Source organism: Drosophila suzukii, chromosome 2L (assembly GCF_043229965.1).
Source record: "Drosophila suzukii chromosome 2L, CBGP_Dsuzu_IsoJpt1.0, whole genome shotgun sequence".
Taxonomy (NCBI): domain Eukaryota; kingdom Metazoa; phylum Arthropoda; class Insecta; order Diptera; family Drosophilidae; genus Drosophila; species Drosophila suzukii.
Window position 1 is genome coordinate 24505001 of NC_092080.1, and position 21512 is coordinate 24526512.

At 38.3% G+C, this 21512-nt stretch overlaps 5 protein-coding genes across 10 annotated transcripts in view; 3 read left to right on the plus strand and 2 right to left on the minus strand.

Annotated features, from left to right (window-relative positions):
- The window catches only part of LOC108019208 (annulin), a 7228-nt gene extending 6881 nt beyond the window's left edge, over window positions 1–347 (minus strand). For both annotated transcript variants that reach the window (XM_017087003.4, XM_017087002.4), the window contains exon 1: window positions 1–347. This exon is cut by the window's left edge and continues 100 nt beyond it. In XM_017087003.4, the coding sequence (XP_016942492.3) occupies window positions 1–39 (39 nt within the window). In that variant the 5' untranslated portion in view covers window positions 40–347.
- A 1444-nt stretch (window positions 348–1791) lies between these two features.
- Window positions 1792–2991, plus strand: Glyat (Glycine N-acyltransferase). 5 transcript variants are annotated; one of them, XM_070999525.1, is made up of 5 exons: window positions 1792–1830; window positions 2151–2395; window positions 2447–2620; window positions 2682–2907; window positions 2968–2984. In XM_070999525.1, exons 1-4 carry the CDS (start codon window positions 1807–1809, stop codon window positions 2905–2907), a joined length of 669 nt encoding a protein of 222 aa, XP_070855626.1. In that variant the 5' UTR covers window positions 1792–1806; the 3' UTR covers window positions 2968–2984. The 5 variants fall into 5 exon arrangements, with proteins under 5 accessions (XP_070855626.1, XP_070855627.1, XP_070855625.1 ...); XM_070999524.1 differs by lacking the exon at window positions 1792–1830 and adding an exon at window positions 1849–2089 and having other exon boundaries at window positions 2968–2991; XM_070999526.1 differs by lacking the exon at window positions 2151–2395 and having other exon boundaries at window positions 1812–1830; window positions 2968–2986.
- A 153-nt stretch (window positions 2992–3144) lies between these two features.
- LOC108018947 (uncharacterized) lies at window positions 3145–4300 on the plus strand. Its single transcript, XM_017086549.4, has 4 exons — window positions 3145–3400; window positions 3453–3700; window positions 3755–3928; window positions 3989–4300. Exons 1-4 carry the CDS (start codon window positions 3197–3199, stop codon window positions 4197–4199), a joined length of 837 nt encoding a protein of 278 aa, XP_016942038.4. The 5' UTR covers window positions 3145–3196; the 3' UTR covers window positions 4200–4300.
- Window positions 4301–8518: 4218 nt separating this feature from the next.
- Window positions 8519–11915, plus strand: LOC108019162 (serine protease inhibitor 28Dc). The gene is made up of 2 exons (XM_017086914.4): window positions 8519–9359; window positions 10881–11915. Exons 1-2 carry the CDS (start codon window positions 8665–8667, stop codon window positions 11788–11790), a joined length of 1605 nt encoding a protein of 534 aa, XP_016942403.3. The 5' UTR covers window positions 8519–8664; the 3' UTR covers window positions 11791–11915.
- Window positions 11916–12067: 152 nt separating this feature from the next.
- Window positions 12068–14165, minus strand: LOC139355168 (uncharacterized). Its single transcript, XM_070999528.1, has 2 exons — window positions 12857–14165; window positions 12068–12420 (listed from the first exon to the last, which is right to left on the minus strand). The coding sequence occupies exons 1-2, from the start codon at window positions 13025–13027 to the stop codon at window positions 12169–12171; spliced, it is 423 nt and encodes a 140-aa protein (XP_070855629.1). The 5' UTR covers window positions 13028–14165; the 3' UTR covers window positions 12068–12168.
- Between the last annotated feature and the right edge of the window lie 7347 nt (window positions 14166–21512).

Here is a 21512-nt window from a genome sequence, read left to right on the forward strand (position 1 = left end):
TTCATCGCAGCTTTTGCAACACGAAAGCTTATGACCCATGTCTGTGGCCAGGTATTTGAAATATCCAAGTGCGGGCGTAGTCTGGCTTTATCTGTTGGGCAAACCGGTTCGCCTGTCAATGATAAGCCGTAGTTTGTTGATTTTCTGATGAATTTGTAGGAGTGGTTTTTGAACTTCGGAATATTGCTGCCGCACTAGAACCCGACGTTTGCGATGCCCCGAATTAAGTGGCGTGCCATTTTGGTCAAACTACCCGCGGAATGCAAAACTGAGACAGTTTAAACTGTAGCAGCTGGGATCACGTCATCGCCGTCAACGGAGGGGAATCAAAGCGGACTAGAACGCTCCAACATTCGAATGATACTGATTAGGCCTGCTCTCCGTCGAACCGATCGACCGTCTTCTCCGAAGTGTTCAAATTTTACATACCGTATGCCTGGTGACCCCAGTGTCAGCTAGTCGGCGGCCTCGGGTGTCCAAAAACCAGACATGCGTGCGTAAATTGATCAGCTTTAATGGCATCAACCACTCAGAATAGGTCCAAGTGAATTATTATTGACTTTGATTGCTACTTGTAACTGATTGGCTCAGGTATAGAAGGTGCTAAAGGGGCGCGACTGGCATTAAATCTTTTTGATTTCTGTCATCGAGAACTTTAACAGCCGTGTTCTGGTGATGCTAAGGTTCTTGGAAACTACACCTTGAGGAATATAAAAAATGGACAGCTTGATGATTTTACTTGTATACACTAAGAACATGAAATGAACTTAACAAGATGACCCTAGTCCTTATATTTATGGCAAAATTAAATTAAATAACAAAATTAAATTAAATATATGGAAAGGAAATCTCATATTTTGTCTATGGTCTTGCACTTTTTTTTTTTGCTACAACATTAAAATTTACTAATAAATATATTATATAATTTATTTGTAAATATCAAAACAAGAACTAACGCTACGGTTGAGTGCCCCGACTATCAGATACCCGTCACTCTAGCCTTTGACTTTGCAACTAACGTTAATGTATCTTTTCAACTTTCTTAATAATACACCGATTTGAAAGAATTACGGTATTTGGATACATCTAAAACTTGCGTTGCCAAGGTATTACTAGAGGGTAGATCTTATAGATGGCAAGTTCTGGACGTTCACTCGGAGCGACATGCTCAGATGGACTATGTACATATATACTTCAAATGATAGGAAATATGTTCTTCTACTTCTTACACGTTTATCAATTAACGGACTAGCCCTTTTACTTCGACTGTTTATGAACATTTTTTTAAAGTGCTTTCTGTCAATGCGAAATTTAAAGGCTTTTTGCGTAACGGTCAGTTAGTTGAAAACTATGCATTACTAATATTTGGGGAAACTTCTGGTGAAAATAAGTATTGCCATATAACTGGTTTGATTAATGATCGGAGCTATAATCATTTGGGGATTAAAGAAAGGAATGGCAGCTGTTATAAATAAAATCCAGACAACAATTTGCTGGAAAAGGTCCTTACATCTCATAATTTCCCTTTCTGTGTAATTGAATCTCCAATATGAATCATTTAAAAAATTCATAACCATATTTCCCGAACATTTTAATCATTTGATGTATCTCTTGTTCTAAATTTTTTTTGAAAAGAAAACTTAACAGGCTTTAACAGCTTTTTGGAATCGTCGATAAAAACGCAAAAATGAGTAAATGCTATCGAGAGATTGTTGAAACTTATAGAAGGTGTCTGTATAAGAGTAGAAAACATTTGATCTGTGACGTCAGGTCAGTCTCTTAAGTTAAAGAAGATAAACCTACGCAATGAGATTAGAGAAATGTGTTCATGTACGTATAAAACAGCGGCGATTTTCAGTATCATTTCGTTAAAGTCTCAGCAACAAGTTCAATGGGATTTAAATCGCTACAAATTGCTCGCGGTCAGTGGGGAACGCTGAGAGACTTATATGCCAGTGATCGGACAAATCTCACGGGTTTCGACCTAATCGAATACTTTATGAATTACAAACCTTCATCCAATGCCGAGGCAATTGAGATATATTCGACCGATAAGGATTGGACTACACATGGCAGCTATATACTTGTTGTAAACGCTTATTTCTAGCTATACTACGGATTTGTGATTTTAAGTGAGATCTTGATTTCAGCATTGTTTAGATAGCAAGGCTTACATTTACCTTAACACGGTCAAAGGTCTTCTAGAAGATCTAAAGTCTTTGTTGTGCTCCCTCAATTTGAAAGTATTCCATTTGATCTGTGGCTATGAAGAACGTTTAAAGCCACTAGTTGAGAACTATTGGTTGCAGTTGGGTCAAGACTTGAGTGAACTTGAACATCAGCCAGCTATAGTTTATCACCTACCAAGCGCCAAAGTTCCCCGTTGGACACCAAGGTGGGATACATATTTATGATAAATACATTTTTTGCATTATCCATCCTTTAGATTAGATGTCTCGAATAAAGTTGGTTGTCTAAGTTCAAAATATGCTGACTTGGTCGATAAAAACTGGACTTATCGCTCAGTAGATTCTATACGTTTTATACGAGGAATTATGGAGAACAATGTTGCGGCTGGCGTTTTTGATAACAATGGAGAACCCTTAGCTTGGTGTCTTAGGTGACAAAAAAAAATCTATCTCTCATTACTTTTTATTGTATATTATCCTGTATTCTTACAGATCTCCCAATGGCAGCTTGAGCAACCTGCATGTTTTATCTTCACATCGTCGGAAAGGATTAGGATCTTTGGCAGTGGGCTTTATGGCATACAAGATTAAGTCCACAGGATCGGAAGTTCTGACCACCGTTGTGCCCGAAAATCGGAATTCCCAAAAGATGTTTGAGAAATTGGGCTTTAAGCCCATCAATAAACTTTTCTGGGCAGTGGTGCCATCCCCTTTTTAAGTAAAACAATACAAGAAACAAAATATTCTTATCAATTTTTAACACTTTACACTAATCTAGAAATCAAATGGAATTTATTGTCGGCTGCTTACAGAGAAAATTCCGATTATTTGCTTTAATTTGCCTCGTAATCGTATTTCGTAAATATATGTTTTCTATCTCTCTCTTCAATGCCATTTCTCTTAAATGCCATTTCTCATTACTTCAGAACACAGCAATGTATTTCTCTTGGTTCGTTCTATTTCGCAAATCAGTCTTCGATCGGCTTTTGGAAAGAGAGGTAGTCTTCATGTCAGAGGAGAATTCATTGATTGAAATTCCCCGCAGCGATTGGACTAAGCTGCGGGATTTGTATGTCCACAAAGATACCGATCCCCAAGGCTATTTGTGCATAAATAATTTCATCAAGTGGGTGGAAAAAGATCCAGATCTGAAAGTAACATTCTTATCATTAAATGGGAACTGGCAAAACGATGGAACTTTTGTTTTAACTGTAAGTAATGCGATACAGATTTAGTTTATTTGTTAATTTTGCCCAAATCTAGGTAGATATCGGAACACCTCTTAAGCACCTATACTTTAACACTCTTGGCGATAACTTGGATCGTGCCATAAAAGCCCTAGAATGCCTTGATTCCTTTGAGAAAAAATATACCTTTTATGGATTTTGTTCTCGACTAAAGCCGGCAGTAGAACATATTGGCAGGAAATATTACACCAACAAAGATCCATTTATTGTTGAAACCATTTGGTATAGTGCAAGCAAGGAAGTTATAGATACTTTTGCTATTGAGTAAGTTTATTTTTGTATTCTAGCTTACCAGTTTCATAAACAAATTTAATCCAGGGCCCCTTCTGGCATTACTCTCTTGAACTTGGCTCTGGAAGATGCAGAAACCATTAATGAAATCTGGCCCCATCGAGCACCCGGCTCAGTAAACTTTGTTAGAAGTTTAATAAAGTATAACGTAAATTTAGGGGCTTATGATGACAGCGGAAAATTGGTTGCCTGGTGTTTGAGGTAAGTTAACGAAATATATTTATAAAACCTCTGTTTTGATATTTTCCATTACCTATTTAGGTTGCCGATTGGGTCTTTGGGTCTGTTGCAGGTTTTGGAATCACATAAACGTCTGGGTCTGGGCAGCTTGCTGGTGAAATCTATGGCGAAGAAGATATCCGCACTAGGAGATCAAGTTGTGGCCCCAGTGGTCACACAAAACACGGCCTCGAGGAGCATGTTTGAGAAAATTGGTTTCCAAGCCATAGACACAACCTATTGGGCTGATTGACAATATTAAACCAAACTGCGTAGACATGTACGTCTAAAGAAAAAAGTTCACTTATTAAATTACAAATAAATGTATTAAACATTCTAAAAGTAGTAAAAAAAGTGTCCCAGTGTTTCGATTAAGTACATTTAAAAAGTGTATTTCTTTAGTTCGGGTATAATCATTGCTCGTCACAAAAATTGTTGAAGGTCCGATCGTCACTATTTTTTTTACCTTGTCAAAAAGTGCTTATAGTTGAGGTTATAACTTTAGTACGAGAGAAAACGCTATAGTCGACGCCCTCGACTATCAGATACCCGTTACTCAACTAAAGGGAGTGCTAGATTGCAGACCACCCAAAAGCGCCACCGTTTATTCCCAACTTCTGTTTTGAGATTTCACCTAGACTCCACTATAGGAATGAAAGCTGGTTGGAGTGTTAGTATAATCTCGTAAACAGCCGATTTGCTGTATGACTATCTCATCATCTCCCTCGCACTTTGTTGAATTTGCTAGTTATTTATTGTTATTTGGATATAACTTTTTAATAAATGGACCGATATTAATAATCTTTGGCATGCAGGTAGCTATTAATAATAAGAACAAAATCTCATTTAAATATTTACAAAATATTAAATCAATATAATATTATGTGGGCGCTAGACGGATTTTAGCGATATGGTCGTTTTTGGGTGTTTGAGTGGGCGTGGCACCCTGCTGAAACATACTTGCGCTGCGCAGGAAGACCAAGAATCTGCATGATAATCTCAACGTTCTGCTCTTTTAGTCTTCGAGCTCTTTCATAGACGGAAAGTGGGACATATCTAGATCGACTCGACTAGTTATCCTGATCGAGAATATATATTCTTTATTGGGTCGGAAACGGTTGCTTCTACCTGTTACATACTTTCCGTCGAACCTAGTATACCCCTTCACTCTACAAGAAGTTAGGAGTGGGTGTTGAGATATATATCAGGTCTACAGCTTTAGGGTTTCAGTAGCCATGGACGTCGACGTAGATGTTTTTACACTTAACTGTTGTAATTCAAATGAGTTCCTGACCCTTAAACAGACCCTTAAAACTAAATTCTCACGCAGGGATGGCTGTTCTGAACTGATAAAAGTCAGCCTTATGAGCACTGTGATTTCGGATACTATAAAGGCTAGAATTTTGGAAAGAGGCATGCAGATCAAAGAAGCGCAAATTTATTTCAACAATCAAATTACAAACAATACGGAACATTTTCAGAACGTTCGCACTGGAAAGATCTTAAATTGACCACAATTTGGATTTTAATAACGATCAACTCAAAAAATTGCCATGTTCTTATTCTGAAAGTGCTCATTATATAAGGTATATTTTAACCTCATGATATGGTTTTATCTGCACGAAATGTGAGGAACTACAGGGGCGATATGTGTGATTGGTATATTCTGTGTGTGTTGAATTTATTTATTGTGTTGAATTTACTTTACATTATGGCGTCGCAAAAACATATTTTTTGAGATTTAATATTTTTATAACAACTTTGTCATTAAATTATACATTATGGTAGCTGCTTAGTCATTAGGCTGATCGAATTGCAGTTTTATAAATAATTCAATTCAATTTATAAAAAGTGTGTCACTAACAATCGCGTGAGAATTGCAATTCCTAGGTTTATTTGCTCAGTTTATCAAGGGAGACAGCCGTGGTAAACAACAATATGTTACATAACTTAAAATTCATTACATTTGACGAAATAAAGAAAAAATGACTATATAAAGAATATTATTCAGTGTGATCTTCAAATATATTTATTTTAAAAGGGTGTTATTCACCTTTCTTTTGTAATTCAAAATTATAGTCACGTTGAATTTTTTTATATTCTTACCGAAACGTGTGATACAATCTTTCTTTGTTTCCATGTTGCTAAAGCCTTCCGAAATACATTTCCGGGTGATATTTCCTTTTTTTTCGCTGTCTTGTTATATTTTTTTAGAATACCATTTATTTTGTTTTATCAGGTATATCAATTTTAACAATTAATTCAGTAATTAATTGAAACTTGTAAAATATCGTGATGCTAATCTCAAAAAAAAACACCATTTTTTAACAAAGCAAAATTAGGTTGTTCCCATTACACCAGTTTACAAAAAAAAATTGATGAAATACGCCTTTCAGGAAACCTTTGTTTTCCGGTAAGATACATCTCCCTGATTAAGAAAAGGGCACTTAAAATTTTTTCTATGGTACCAATTTTTTTTAAAGTGTAAAAAACGTTTTTCGCACTTTTTTATTTTATAACTCGAGTTGTGATAAACCGAATTCGGTCATTAAGGACTCATTTTACAGGTTATAGAATGCCCTTTAACTTTCTTATACACATCATTAAGTTCCATTCATTAGTTCAAAAGCTACACTTCGTCAAAGTTGAAAAATTTGGAAAAAAATCAAAAACGCTGGCATAAATGGCTTCTTTAAAAATACACGCGTAAAAACCGAAATTAGTTTTACGTTGTTTTCTTGATGGCTGAACCATAACGGAGAATATGCGCCATAGATCACGACAATCCGTTGGTAAATCGATTTTTAACAGATTTTTAAACGTATATACCCAAGTTCATTATTCGGGAGCAGCGGCCGTTAAACGTTATTTTAAATTTTCAGTGTTGGGGAACGTAAGAATTTGGTGCAAGTTGTTATGCATAACGTCAGTTTCCTTGCTAAAAATATATGAAAATGATTTCCTCGTAACTGCAATCGCATACTCTTTAGCTTGCCCAGCGCTAATAGCAAAGAAACTGACGTTATGCATAACAACTTGCACCAAATTCTTACGTTCCCCAGCACTGAAAATTTAAAATAACGTTTAACGGCCGCTGCTCCCGAATAATGAACTTGGGTATATACGTTTAAAAATCTGTTAAAAATCGATTTACCAACGGATTGTCGTGATCTATGGCGCATATTCTCCGTTATGGTTCAGCCATCAAGAAAACAACGTAAAACTAATTTCGGTTTTTACGCGTGTATTTTTAAAGAAGCCATTTATGCCAGCGTTTTTGATTTTTTTCCAAATTTTTCAACTTTGACGAAGTGTAGCTTTTGAACTAATGAATGGAACTTAATGATGTGTATAAGAAAGTTAAAGGGCATTCTATTACCTGTAAAATGAGTCCTTAATGACCGAATTCGGTTTATCACAACTCGAGTTATAAAATAAAAAAGTGCGAAAAACGTTTTTTACACTTTAAAAAAAATTGGTACCATAGAAAAAATTTTAAGTGCCCTTTTCTTAATCAGGGAGATGTATCTTACCGGAAAACAAAGGTTTCCTGAAAGGCGTATTTCATCAATTTTCTTTTGTAAACTGGTGTTATTAAGTCATAGCTCATTAGTTAAATTACTTATCATTCCCAAGTAGTTTAAAATGCTAAGCGGGCCTATTTTGAATTTACTACCGGTACGTGTAATGGCTTTTTCTATCGATGTTAAAACCCATTTGAATGAAAATCTTATGAACCAGAATTGTGCTCATCCTATCCTAGCGCTGGGAAATTTCTATTTTTATCACGGTGTCAATGCAACAACAAAAAAAATGGTAAAATATCACGATGATCATCCCAAAAATCACACTTTGTTCAACAAAGCAACCCTTTATAAATCTATTCTCATGTAATACCTACCCGTTAGTTAGATATTCTTGGGTATCGCTCAAAGGGCAAATTACTCATCATTCCCGAGTAGTTTATAATGCAAAATGGGCTAATTTTGAATTTACTTCCGGTACGTGGGATGTCTTTTTATATCGATATTAAAACTTATTTGCATGAAGTTCTAATGGCCCAGCATTGTGCTCATCTTATCCTAGCGCTGGTAAACTCCCAGCTTTATAACAGTGCCAGTGTGAGCGAACTTTCCAATGACAAAGCAGCGAACACGCATCTAACATAAATGGTGTATAGCTTGTAAATTATTTAAAATATTTACTCACCGGGTGCGAGAGAATATTAGAGGGGCCGCGAGAATTTTAGTATGTTCGTCACGGGCCAAAATATACACATAGACGGAGAGAGCTTAAATGGGTTTCCGCCATTAAGTTCGCAGAATATTGAAAGGGGCAGTACATGAACACAGAAAGTACCGATCGATGAGATCAATAACAAGTGCAGAAATCGGATGCCAATCCATGTAAACAAACTCAGGGTATAACCAGTGACTCGACGTCAGCGAAAAGCTCCCCGAGATCAGCTGAGAATAAAGAGCGCAGCTTGAGAGACCGGGGCTTGAAGGAGTGTGTTGTATTTGCCTGATAACGAGTTTCCGATTCCAGTTTTATAAAGATTCGCGCTGAGCGCCACCAGCTCAGTCTGGCTCTAAAACTCGAACAGCCACATCGCGTTAAACCGTAACCGTTGAAAACCCAATATATATACCCCCATATATATATATCTCAACCTATATATAGTTAGTTCTGTGTGCGCTCAAGATTAAAATTACAAAATGTGGCGCTTGCTTTTGGCACTTTTAATGATGAGTGCGGTGTGCTGTGAGTCGGAGCTTTTTCGAGATCACCTGAGAACTCCGGAAGCGGTGGCCACCATTAACGGACTAAAAAAAGGAATGCAGGTTCCGCAGCAGCAGCAGGAACCGCAGCACATCCAGTCGATTCCCCTGCCAACGATTCCAACTTTACCGCCCCTGCAATCGCCCGGCCTTGTGAATGGCCTTGCCACAAAAAGCGACCCCAGTTCGCTTAAAAAGCCGCTTCCGGCTGCCTATTCATCCACCTACGTCGACCTGCCGATCTCCGATCAGATTGCGAAAAGTGTGTTTAATTTCGCAAATTATCTGGGACAGCACTTGGGCTATAAGAAAACGGAGATATTCTCTCCTTTGAGCATTGTCAACTCCCTGGCCCTACTACTGCTGGGCGCCAGGGGTCGCAGTTACCAAGAGCTATCCGCAGTCTTCGGAATATCGGACACATCCCGGCTGCATGAGCAGTTCGGCATAATGCTGCAGGACCTACTTCAACCCACCAGAGAGGGAATTTCCCCAGGACGACCCCTAACAAACTGGCGAGCCAGCAGCCCTATGAGGTCGAATCGACGGGCCCAGAGACCGGGAGCCCACGAGGTGCATTTGGCAAACGGACTGTTCACACAGACCGGCTACTCACTCAACCCCGACTACAGGTGAGCGTCACTGCGGATAATTGACTGCAAACTGGATCTCAAGCGAGATCAGGTTGGGGATGGGCGCTGGGAAATGCCAGACGATTAGCGACCGCCTTGAGGTATTACACGGAGCAAAATCTCAAGCCTTTCCTCCTTTTTATACCCGTTACTCGTAGAGTAAAAGGGTATACTAGATTCGTCGGAAAGTATGTAACAGGCAGAAGGAAGCGTTTCCGACCCCACAAAGTATATATATTCTTGATCAGGATCACTAGCCGAGTCGATCTAGCCATGTCCGTCTGTCCGTCTGTCCGTCTGTCCGTCTGTCCGTCTGTCCGTCTGTCCGTCTGTCCGTCTGTCCGTCTGTCCGTATGAACGCTGAGATCTCGGAAACTATGAGAGTTACAATACTGGGATTAGGCACGCAGATTCCTGAGATTCCTGCGCAGCGCAAGTTTGTTTCAGCACAGTGCCACGCCCACTCTAACGCCCACAAACCGCCCAAAACTGTGGCTCCTACAGTTTTGATGCTAGAATAAAAATTTTAACTGAAATGTATTGTTCTCATCAATACCTATCGATTGACCCAAAAAAAAGTTTGCCACGCCCACTTTAACGCCCACAAACCGCGAAAACCTGTGACGCCCACAATTTTCATGCTAGATAAAAAATTTTAACTGAAATGTATTGGTCTCGTCGATACCTATCGATTGATCCAAAAAAAAATTTGCCACGCCCACTCTAACGCCCATAACGCTTAAATCTGTATACCGCCGGTAGGTGGCGCATTTTAATCTCGCTTTGCTGCTTGCATATCTCCATATAGCTGAGTAACGGGTATCTGATAGTCGAGGTACTCGACTATAGCGTTCTTCCTTGTTTTTTTTAAAGTCTCCTTCCTTTTAAAGATCGAGACTTGAAGAGATTTGAAAAGGTTTTTTATATTTTATTGAAGGGATTAGTCGTTAGCCTTTTAAGGGTTTTTTTTTAAAAGGTTTTTCTCATTTTGTTCTGTGTAGGAATAAAAGTTGACTAATGAACACATGTAATTTCACATTTATTTATGACACTTTTAAAAGCAAGCTTTCATTGAGAAATATATACGTACTATGTTTACAATTTAACGGGGAACAGTTATTATTCACGTTTTGTGAAAATTTCCCAGTGTGATCGTTTGTGTGAGAAATATTAATGGTAAATAGAGAATATAAATGGGTATAAAAGGTTAATAAGGTAAATGCGAAGCAAACTTACCGGAACCGTAATGAAATGACAGATTTTCAGCTAAGATAAGGCATGTAATCAATAGTATCAACAATCCTAAAATTGGCACTAAATGTATTATTATTGACTAGACATTCGCTGAGTTTTTAATTATTTTGTTTGAAGTCGAACTGTAGCTAAAAATACATTCTAATACTCCAACCCATGCCTAGCCTCCCACAATCTTGCCCAACTTTACCCAACGACGTTTGCATACCTAATTGGTAACGCTTTATTGATTGATTACTCATGTGCTCCACTTTTGTCCATTTACAGGCGGGTTATCGCAATGGTCTACGGTTCGGATCTGGAGGTTCAGGATTTCGAGGGCAGTCCGGCAACAGCGCGCTACAACATCAACTCCTGGGTGGCACGGAACACGAAGAACCGCATCGAGAACATCATCTCCAGCGATATTCCGCAGAGCACCAGGATGATTCTGGCCAACGCGCTGTACTTTAAGGCCTTCTGGGAGACGGACTTTATCGAATCGGCCACCCGGCCAGATAACTTCTATCCGAACGGCGAGGGAACTGAGCCAGTGGTGAGGGTCCAGATGATGGCCACGGGAGGATCGTATCCCTACCACGAGGATCACGAGCTTGGCTGCAAGATCATTGGGTTGCCCTACCGGGGAAACCTGAGCACCATGTATATCATCCAGCCCTTTAAGTCGTCGGTGGTCGAACTTATGACACTACAGAAGCGTTTGACACCGGAGAAGGTGGAGGATTTGATCAGCAGGATGTACAGACGGCAGGCACTGGTGGCGTTCCCGAAGATGCACCTCACCGAGTCGGTGAATCTGAAGACAGTCATGCAGAAAATGGGTCTGGGCGGCATCTTCAGCACCGTGCAGAATGATCTCTCCCTGATCGCCACAAACGAGGTCTCCAGGACGAGTTCGCTGGGCGGAAATAGCCTGCAGAACCTGGAGGCCCAGCGAAGAGCCGGAGCGGGAGGGGCTCAATCCGATTTGGTTGTGGACGACATCGTCCACAAAGTCGACTTCACCGTTAACGAGCAGGGAACGGAGGCGGCGGCGTCTACAGTCACGTACCTCAAGAAATCCGGACCAGATGTCCTCTTCCGTGGAGACACTCCATTCATGGTGCTAGTGCGCCACGATCCCACCAAACTGGTACTGTTCTACGGCCTTATAAATGAGCCACCAGCAGCCGTTTAATCCCAGGGATCTTATATTATTAAGCGTTAGTTCCTAAGATAGTTGACTTTTTAGTTAGGAAGCCAAGAAATCATTTTAAATTATACGAAATAATAAATTAAACAATAATATGTATAGTAAAACTAGCCATGGTATATTTTATTATTGGATGCACTGACCTTGCAAAAGTGGATTATACACTTAACTGATTTTGGAATTTATCGCATGGACTTAATATTTCAATTCTTGTTTACTTAATTTGATTAGGCTCGCATTAATTACTAATCTAATTGTGTCACTTACAATACTAACTTTATATCAGGCTGATACTAACTATTGAACTATGCGATTTCATTCTTTTTTGCGCGATCGTTTACCTGTTAAGGGTCTGTCCATAAATTACGTAAATGTTCTTCCGATTTTTGAGCTCCCTTCCACCATGTAATCAATTTGTTGAGCAAAAAATGGGTTTGCTTCGCAGGCGTAATCATTTTGCAGGAGCCACTGGGTGGCCTCCTGGTTGGCCAAGTTACCGTCGCACAAGGCTCCCACCAGGTGGTGCTGCAGCCCGTTCTTCTTGGCGAAGTAAAACACCTCCCTAACTCCATCCTTTATTTCGACCTTCCCCAACTTGCTGGTCTCGGGAGACATCTATGAAAAAATATAAATAATAAATAAAAATAATAAATAAGAAAATATAATATATATATAATAAATACAATACATAAATATTTAATAATAAAATAATAATATGTATATATATTAAATATATATATTAAATAAAAATACAATAATAAATATTGAAATAATAAATAAATAATAAATATTGAAATATAATAAATATATATAAATAAAAATAATAAATAATGAAATAATAATATATAAAATAATAAATTAATAACAAAACATTTTACATTTTACAAAAAATACTGCCTTTTTTCAAATTGCTTTACATTTGGCAGTAGATTTCACTGCACTGCCACGGGGCCGATATATCTACGATATACGATAAGCATCTCTAACAGCGCGCGGCCGGCAAAGGCAAAAGCAAAGACCGAAAAAAACATAAACAGAAATTTAAACTTACCATTTGGATGTGGACGAAGCGCATAAATTGCCCTTCGAGGGTGGCAATGGCCACCACCATGGCCTTCCAGCTTTCAAAACGCCAGGCGGATATTTTTTTGAAATGAAAATCATCGATGACGACAAAAAACGGGCGCGGATTATTCAAAAGTGATTTAAACGGACTGGTCATGAAGATGGAGCCCTTCCTAAGGTCCCCCTTGCGACCAGCGACTTAGGCGATTGCCGCCTGCATATTTATATTGGCGTTTTTAAACATATTAAGCTTCCGCAAATCCATTTCGATTGCACTCTTTTACTTTCCTATTGCTTTTTGAATTAGTTTCCTCGTTGTTGCTGTACCAGCGTTGCCACATAGAGCTATTTTTATTGCCTTTTGAAAATAACTTCCATAAACAGCATTGCCATTCTTTTTTTTTCGGAATTTTTTCCCACCCGGTTCATTTTTGTTCCCGGTAGAAATCTCGACCGGGAATAAAAAACCGGTCGGAAGTAAGAAAAAAAACCAAAACAGATATTTTGTTTGTTATACCCGTTACTCGTAGAGTAAAAGGGAATAATAGATTCGTCGGAAAGTGTATATATTCTTGATTAGGATCAGCCATGTCCGTCTGTCCGTATGAACGCTGAGATCTCGGAAACTATAAGAGCTAGGCTTTTCGGATTTGCCATGCAGATTCCTGAGCTTCTTGCGCAGCACGTGTTTGTTTCAGCAGGGTGCCACTACCACTCTAACGCCCACAAAGCGCCCAAAACTGTGGCTCCTACAGTTTTGATGGTAGAATAAAAATTTTAAATGAAATGTATTGTTCTCATCAATACCTATCGACTGACCCAAAAAAGTTTGCCACGCCCACTTAAACGCCCACAAACAGCCCACAAACCACAAAAATATCGTAAATATGAACGCGGATATCTCGGCAACTATCAAAGACAGAGAATTGGGATTTCAGATTTAGGTTTCGTAGCCTTGTACGTAGCGGAAGTTTGTTACGAGAATATGCCACGCCCACTCTAACGCCCACAAACTGCCTAAGCCTGTGGCACCTACAATTTTCGTACTAGAAAAAAGTGTTAACTGAAATGTATTAGTCTCGTCAATACCTATCGATTGACCCAAACGCCAATAACGCTTAAATCTGTCTGCCGCCCACATAACCATATATTGAGATAGCGGGTAGGTTGCGCATTTCAATCTCTCTTTGCTGCTTGCATATCTCCATTTCTCTTTGGTCCCTTTAGCTGAGAAACGGGTACTTGATAATCGAGGTACTCGACTATAGCGTTCTTTCTTGTTTTTAAAATAATAACTTATTAAAAATTATAAAAATATATTCCTTTCATACTGATGTGCAGAGTACAACGCGCAAGCACATTAGACCGCAATACTACCAATTTTTTCTTTGCTTGTTTATTTTACAAGCCGAATTTTTCGCCAAACTAAAAAATGTCCTAGTTTCACTGCGAAACAATCTAATCTAATCTAATCCAATATTATATTAAGCTTAGTTGCTAAATTTAAAACTTACAATTTTAAAAAACTTAATTTATAGTAATCGCCTACTAAAATTTGACAATTATAGTTCCTAAAGTTGTTCGTGGCCACGAATGTTGCTGAAACAATAAAGAACTGTTGGCCATGTGTTCGAAATATAAAAATGTCAATGTACGGTGAACAAAATGAGAAAAGTGTCAAAATAAACGGCGGACAAAATATTCGAAATATTAAAAAGGCACAATAATCTTAATGATATCAATTCAGAGTAATATAAAAAATTATAGAAATTTTCCTTCGGAATAATAACTACAACAACACAATAATAATAATAACAAGAATATTAATAGCATGAATAATAATAATACTAACAATAATAATAATTTCCATAAACAATTGGAATTAAATTAACCCTTTCATGCCCACTGTTGCCTATAGGTAACATTGACTTTACATTTAAATATCGGTTACGATTCAACATTTTTGTGGACTTTTTTTTATTAGGGATTCCCCTTATTAACGTTCTTTTTTTTGCGAATGCAGTTGCAGCGTGTGCTGAGTTCTCGATAATTCTTCGAAGCGACCACAGCTGCCGAAAAATTGTACCAAAAAGTGACCGTGAAAATAGTGCGATTAACTAAAATTAGTGACAAAGATTAGAAAAATAAGAACGTACAGTTCTTTAAAATAGGTATGATAAAAGTATAAAGTAGGGCTTGAAAATTGTTTTTTAAGGAGTGTGGATTTTTTCAAAAGTTGATGTTGCCTACAGGCAACATTGGTCATAAGAGGTTCGCATGTAATAATTTATTTTTCTTCATTTAGGCATGCGTCCGAAGGGATTAAACGAATTGGAAATTCAAAAAATTTGCGAATTTTATTGGGAAGATTCAAACGACGAAGATGAGAATGAAGAGCCGGAGAATAGAATGGATGTTTTGGAGGCATTCATAGAAGAAAGTCTGCAGGACATAATACAGCAAGGTAAAAATATTGAAGATGAGCTTATGAACAGCACTGTGCTTAATTCGATGCAAAGCGACTTTGGTGAAACAGTCCAACAAATTTATGAAAAAATCGATTTGAATAGTTTGAGATGGAGACATTTCAAGATAAAGGAGTGGAGCTGAAGTGTGAGGTATGGGAGTTGCGAAGATATATAGGCATACTGCTCTACCTAGGCGTAGTCAAAATTGCAACAATCCGTATGGCATGGTCAAATAATTTTAAATTATTCGCAATATCAGACACATTGCCACGAAATAGATTTGAAAAATAAAATCATATTTTCACATAAATGATAATTTGGGGCAACCCGGAAAAGGTGAAGATAATTATGACAAACTTTATAAAATCCGTCCCTTATTAAATAATTAAAAGAAAAATTTAATGAAATATCACAAGAGGAATATCAAAGCTGTGATGAACAGATGATTTCCATCAAAGGTAAAAGTAGTTTAATTTATTTTGCAATATATGAGTATTTAATTTAATTTATATTTCAGGTCATCATAGTTTAAAGCAGTATCTCCCTAAAAAGCCTCGCAAGTGGGGCTTTAAAATGTTTTCTAGAGCTGGGGTGTCTGGCATTATATATGATTTTTGCCTTTACGTTGGAGACGGAACTTGTAAGTCTTATGGACTTGGATTGTCTTAAGATATTGTTTTGCATTTAGCTTCAAACATTCCTGACAATCAAAATTTTAAACTATTTTTTGATAACTGGTTTACTTCAATAAGCCTATTGATAGCATTAAAGGAAAGGGGTATCTTAGCAGTTGGCACAATTCGCAATAACCGTCTAAAAAATTGCAATCTTCTTAATGAAAAACAGTTAGCTGGCAAAGGCAGGGTATCTTTTGTCATAAAGGTCGAAGCAACTTATAACTTGATCTCGTGTCGCTGGTATGATAATAAATGTGTTCAGCTTATTTCAAATTAGCTGGCAAAGGCAGGGTATCTTTTGTCATAAAGGTCGAAGCAACTTATAACTTGATCTCGTGTCGCTGGTATGATAATAAATGTGTTCAGCTTATTTCAAATTATATTGCTGATACACCCGTTTCTGAGAGAATGCGTTGGTGCCGCAAAGAGAAAATCATGGTTAAAATACCTCATCCTGCTATTGTAGATAGGTATAACAGAAACATGGGTGGTGTTGATCTATCAGATATGCTATTAGAATTGTACAAAGTAAATCATCGCTCAAAAAAATGGTACATGCGAATCGGTTATTGGTGTATAAATGTGACAGTGGTGAACAGCTGGCTACTATACCGCCGAGATCATAAGCAATTATTTGAGAGAACAAAACATATGCCACGTATAAGTTTTCAACTAGATATTGCCAAAGAGCTACTTAATGCTAATGTGGTTCAATCCCGAAAAAGAGGTCGGTCTGCATTTGCTTTATTTATTATTTATTATTTTAACTCTCCAAGCTCATCAATCGGTATTGCAGAGCAAAGTTCTCCAGCTTCTTCCAAAGGGATTGATTCACCAAAATCTTCATTTCCAAATGACTCCAGCAAAGGCAATAAGATACGACCAAATTGGTCACTGGGTTCAGTGGGAATCAAAAGGTAGATGTAGAATGTGTACTACAGGCTTTCCCAGGTCAAAATGTTCAAAATGTAATATCCATTTGTGCTCAAACCCAAATAAAAATTGTTTTTTACTGTATCATACAAATACTAACACCGAAAAATAAAGATTGTTAACAAAAATCTCATAATTGTATTTACTTTTAAAGGTAATATTCAGTACCAGTCCAAACTTCATAGAAGACAGACGTGCTACAGAGATCACCTCGCCAAAACCAACAGTTAACAACAGCAAATCAATCCAAATTTTCAAAAAACAAATAAAAGCACAAAGCATACTTCACCAAAAATTCAAAAACAAAAAACCCTAACAGAACCGTTACAAAGCAAGTGTACCGGGCAGCAGCCCAAGTGAACAAGCAATGCGACCACCGGACCTAAGTAACCCAGTACTATGGGATAAAAATGCATTTATTGAACCTAAATACATCATAATTTCTCGCAAATATAACCAATCTTTTGAAAATGTGTCTCCCTTTATTATCAAGAAAGTAATTGATTTCCAATGCGGTGGTGAAGTTGAATCGGTCAAAAAAACCAGAGACGGAAAGCTATTAGTGAAAACCAGAGGCTTAATCCAAGCACAAAGGCTGCTCAGGCTTACCCAATTCCACAACTTCCTTGTCAGCTCATCCGAACACAAAACACTCAACACTTTGAAAGGAGTTATATACTCTAACGATCTACGTAACATAGAAAAAGAAGACATACTAAAAGAACTAAGCTCGCAAAAAGTAATTGAAGTAGAAAAGATCTTTCAATTCAAGAACAACCTCCTACAGGAATCACCTCCTACAGGAATCTGGTCTGACAATCTTAACAATAATGATAGGATATGAACGTGTCCATGTACGTCCTCATATACCTAGACCTCTCAAATGCCGAAACTGCCAAAGATTTGGACACCCACTCAAATACTGCAAAAGCCCAAAAGTATGCAACAATTGTTCGGAACCCCACACCCCAGACGACGAAAATTATACCAATCCAAAGTCCTGCTCAAATTGTAAACACAACGCCAACATTCAAAACAATTACTCCCCACTCGACAAACAATGCCCAACATTCATCAAACAGAAAGAAATCGTAGCCATTAAAACAATAGAAAGAGTTGATTTCAAAACCGCACTATGCATTTACGATCAACGCCACACACATCAACCAACAACTTACTCTAGAACCCTCCAACAACAACCTAAACCTACAACATCAATGCAAACAACAAACAACACTCCGTCAACCTCAACTAACACTGAAACACAGCCAAATAGGAAAATCACCAACTATGAAGACCTCCGCTCACACCCAAATAAACAGGAAATCCCACAACAATCGGCCTTTACATCGGAAGAAGACATGGACACAACTGACTCCACTAATCGCAACCAAAATAGAAGACTCATCCCTGAAACAGACCGTAAGCTCAGATCCCAAACAAAAGACAAGTCCAACCTCCCCACTAAACCACTTAAAGCTAAAGACAAATCTGAGAAAACATGTATCCCCAACACCAACCTCATAAGCAAACTACCTAAATAATCTAATTATAACTTATTAGATAATAAGTAAGCAAAACACTAACCTAACTTTAAAACTTATTTAAACTTTAAATCTTAAAGCCAATGCTTAAAATTATACAATGGAATATACACGGTTACAGAAACAATTATATAGATCTACAAGTACTTGCTAAAGCCTATAACCCACAAATTATTGCCCTCCAAGAAACACACATTACAAACCTTTGCTCCCTTCCTACCCCTATAAACTACTCCCTCTACACCAGCAAAAATAACCATAATAGTTTTGGAGGCACCGCCCTTCTAATTCACAATTCCATACCCCAGAACGAAATCTCCGTAAGCTCAGACTTTGACGCGGTCGGAGTTTCAATACAGTCCAAATCCAAATTTAACATTATCTCAGCCTATATCTCCCCCTCCAAACCCTTCAACGCAAATCACTTGACAAATGTTCTTGATTCCCCGAACGCCCAAACCCTAGTGTTGGGTGACTTCAACAGCTGGCACCCTTATTGGGGCTCACCAAAATCCACCAAAAGAGGAAGGACTATAGTCAACTACATCGACCGCTCTAACTACATACTACTAAACGACAAATCTCCAACTCACTTCTCAACGCACAACACATACACACACATTGATCTATCCTTCGCCTCCGCCAGTATAGCTCCAGAAATCTCCTGGGAAGTGTTAGACGACCTTCATGGCAGCGACCACTTTCCCATACTAATTTCAATATTCCGCAACCAAACTGTCCCAACCTTTACCGCAAAACCCTCATTTAAAGTAAAAGATGCAGATTGGAACCTATTCAAGGAAAAAATCACAAGTTTTAGCTCAAAAAGCTCCCATAGTCTAAATGTCAACCAAGAAGCCGCTACTATCAAAAAAATTCTTATTCGTAGCGCTCACCTATCCATACCCCAAAACTCCACCTTTACCCAACCCCGCACCGTTTCCTGGTGTAACAGCGAGCTGTCTCTCCTCAAAAAAGACAAAACAAAAAAATGGAGGAAACTCAATAGAGAATTTAACACACATAACATTATTGAGTATAAAAAATCCAACGCACAATTCAAAAGATCCATCAGAGTTGCCAAAAAATACAGTATTCAACAATTTACCTCCGACATTAATCCATACTCAAACCCAAATAAAACATGGGCAAACATCAAAAGACTATGTGGGTTATACCCCCAAAAAAACATCCACTGCCTCAACAACCCTACACCTACAATCGACCCACAAGAAATCGCTAACTCTTTGGGTCAAACCTGGTCAGAAGAAGCCGGCGACCAAAACTTCTTCTCAGCCTTCCTCAACAAACAACTCCTTAATCCTACCCCAAACTACATCCCTACCAAAACGGCAATAGAAATCGAAAAGGACATAACGTTCATAGAATTCTCCTCCGCACTTAACACTCTGAAAGGTAGAACTCCAGGCCACGACCGCAAATCTTACTGCATGATCAAAAACTTCCCCACAACTTTTAAACAAAGAATTATTAACCTCTACAATGAAATACTCTCTTCACAAATCCCCCAATCATTTAAACTCAGCCTGGTCCTACCCATCTTGAAACCACATAAACCTCAAACGGACATAAAATCTTACAGACCCATATTTCTGAACTCATGCCTAGCCAAAATCCTCGACAAAATAGTTGCAAAGAGGTTGTGGTGGTTCGTTCTAAATAACGAACTCATTCACAACAGCCAATTCGGCTTTAAAATAGGCAAATCTGTTCTAGACAGTCTACTTTATGTAGACTACCTAGCCTCCAGATCCATTGCCCTCAAGAAACACCTAACAATTATTTCACTCGACTTCACTAAGGCTTTCGACAAAATTGGCATACACACAGTCATACAGCAACTACACGTTTGGAAAATAGGTGCTCGTATAATCAACTACGTCAAAAACTTCATGACAAATAGGAAAATAATAGTCAAAACCGACACCTATCTCTCCAATACCTTCCCTCTTAACAATGGGATCCCGCAAGGCTCTCCAATCTCTGCCATTTTATTCCTCATAGCCTACAACTCCCTTACCAGCATCATCTCTATCCCAAGAGAAATGAAGTTCTGCGCCTACGCAGACGACTTTCACCTCATCATAGAGCACAACAAACGAAAAAAACCCACAACGAACTTAACTGACACCTTTAACCAAATCGACGAGTGGTGCACACACTCAGGTTCAGTCCTTTCCAAAGACAAATGCCAGATACTTCATATCTGCCGGGAACACAACTGCAACGCTAAGATACTAACAGGAGACACCATTATACCAACCACCGACACCCTCAAAATACTAGGACTCACAATCAACAAAAGATACAAATGGAACACTCACATAGCCAAGTTAAAAGCCGAACTGTCCAAGCCATTAGGTATAGTTAAGCACCTTTCGTCCCACAAATACAACACCAACACCGCCTCTCTTATCCAAGTCATAAAATCACTCATTACCTCCAAAATAGACTACTGCCTTCCAATTTATGGACACGCACCGAAATCACAATTAAACAAAATTAAAACTTCCCTCAATTCAGCAATAAGAGTAGGTCTTGGAGCATTTCGTTCCACCCCAATAAACAACCTTCTATTAGAAGCCAACATATGTCCCATAGAACACAAGCGAGACTTCTTAACTGGAAAACTAGCCAAAAACCTTTTAAAATCCATCGACACACCCTTAAAAAAGCTTACCAAATCGACTAAAAGACACCATAGATACTCCAGCATAATAGACCGCGTAATACAATCATCCAAATCCAAATCAATTCCTTACCTCCCAATCAAAAACAATAAATGCAAAACATTTAACATGGATTGCATTATTAAAGCAACCAACACCACCCTATCTAAATACAATAAAAATTCAACACCACCAACCATTTTCCATCAACTCTTTTGCACCCTCAAATCCTAGTACCCCATCCATAACTTCGTCTATACCGGCGGCTCCAAATCTGGCGGCATAACAACCTACAGCATCACAACCGAAACAGCAACGATCAAACTGGGA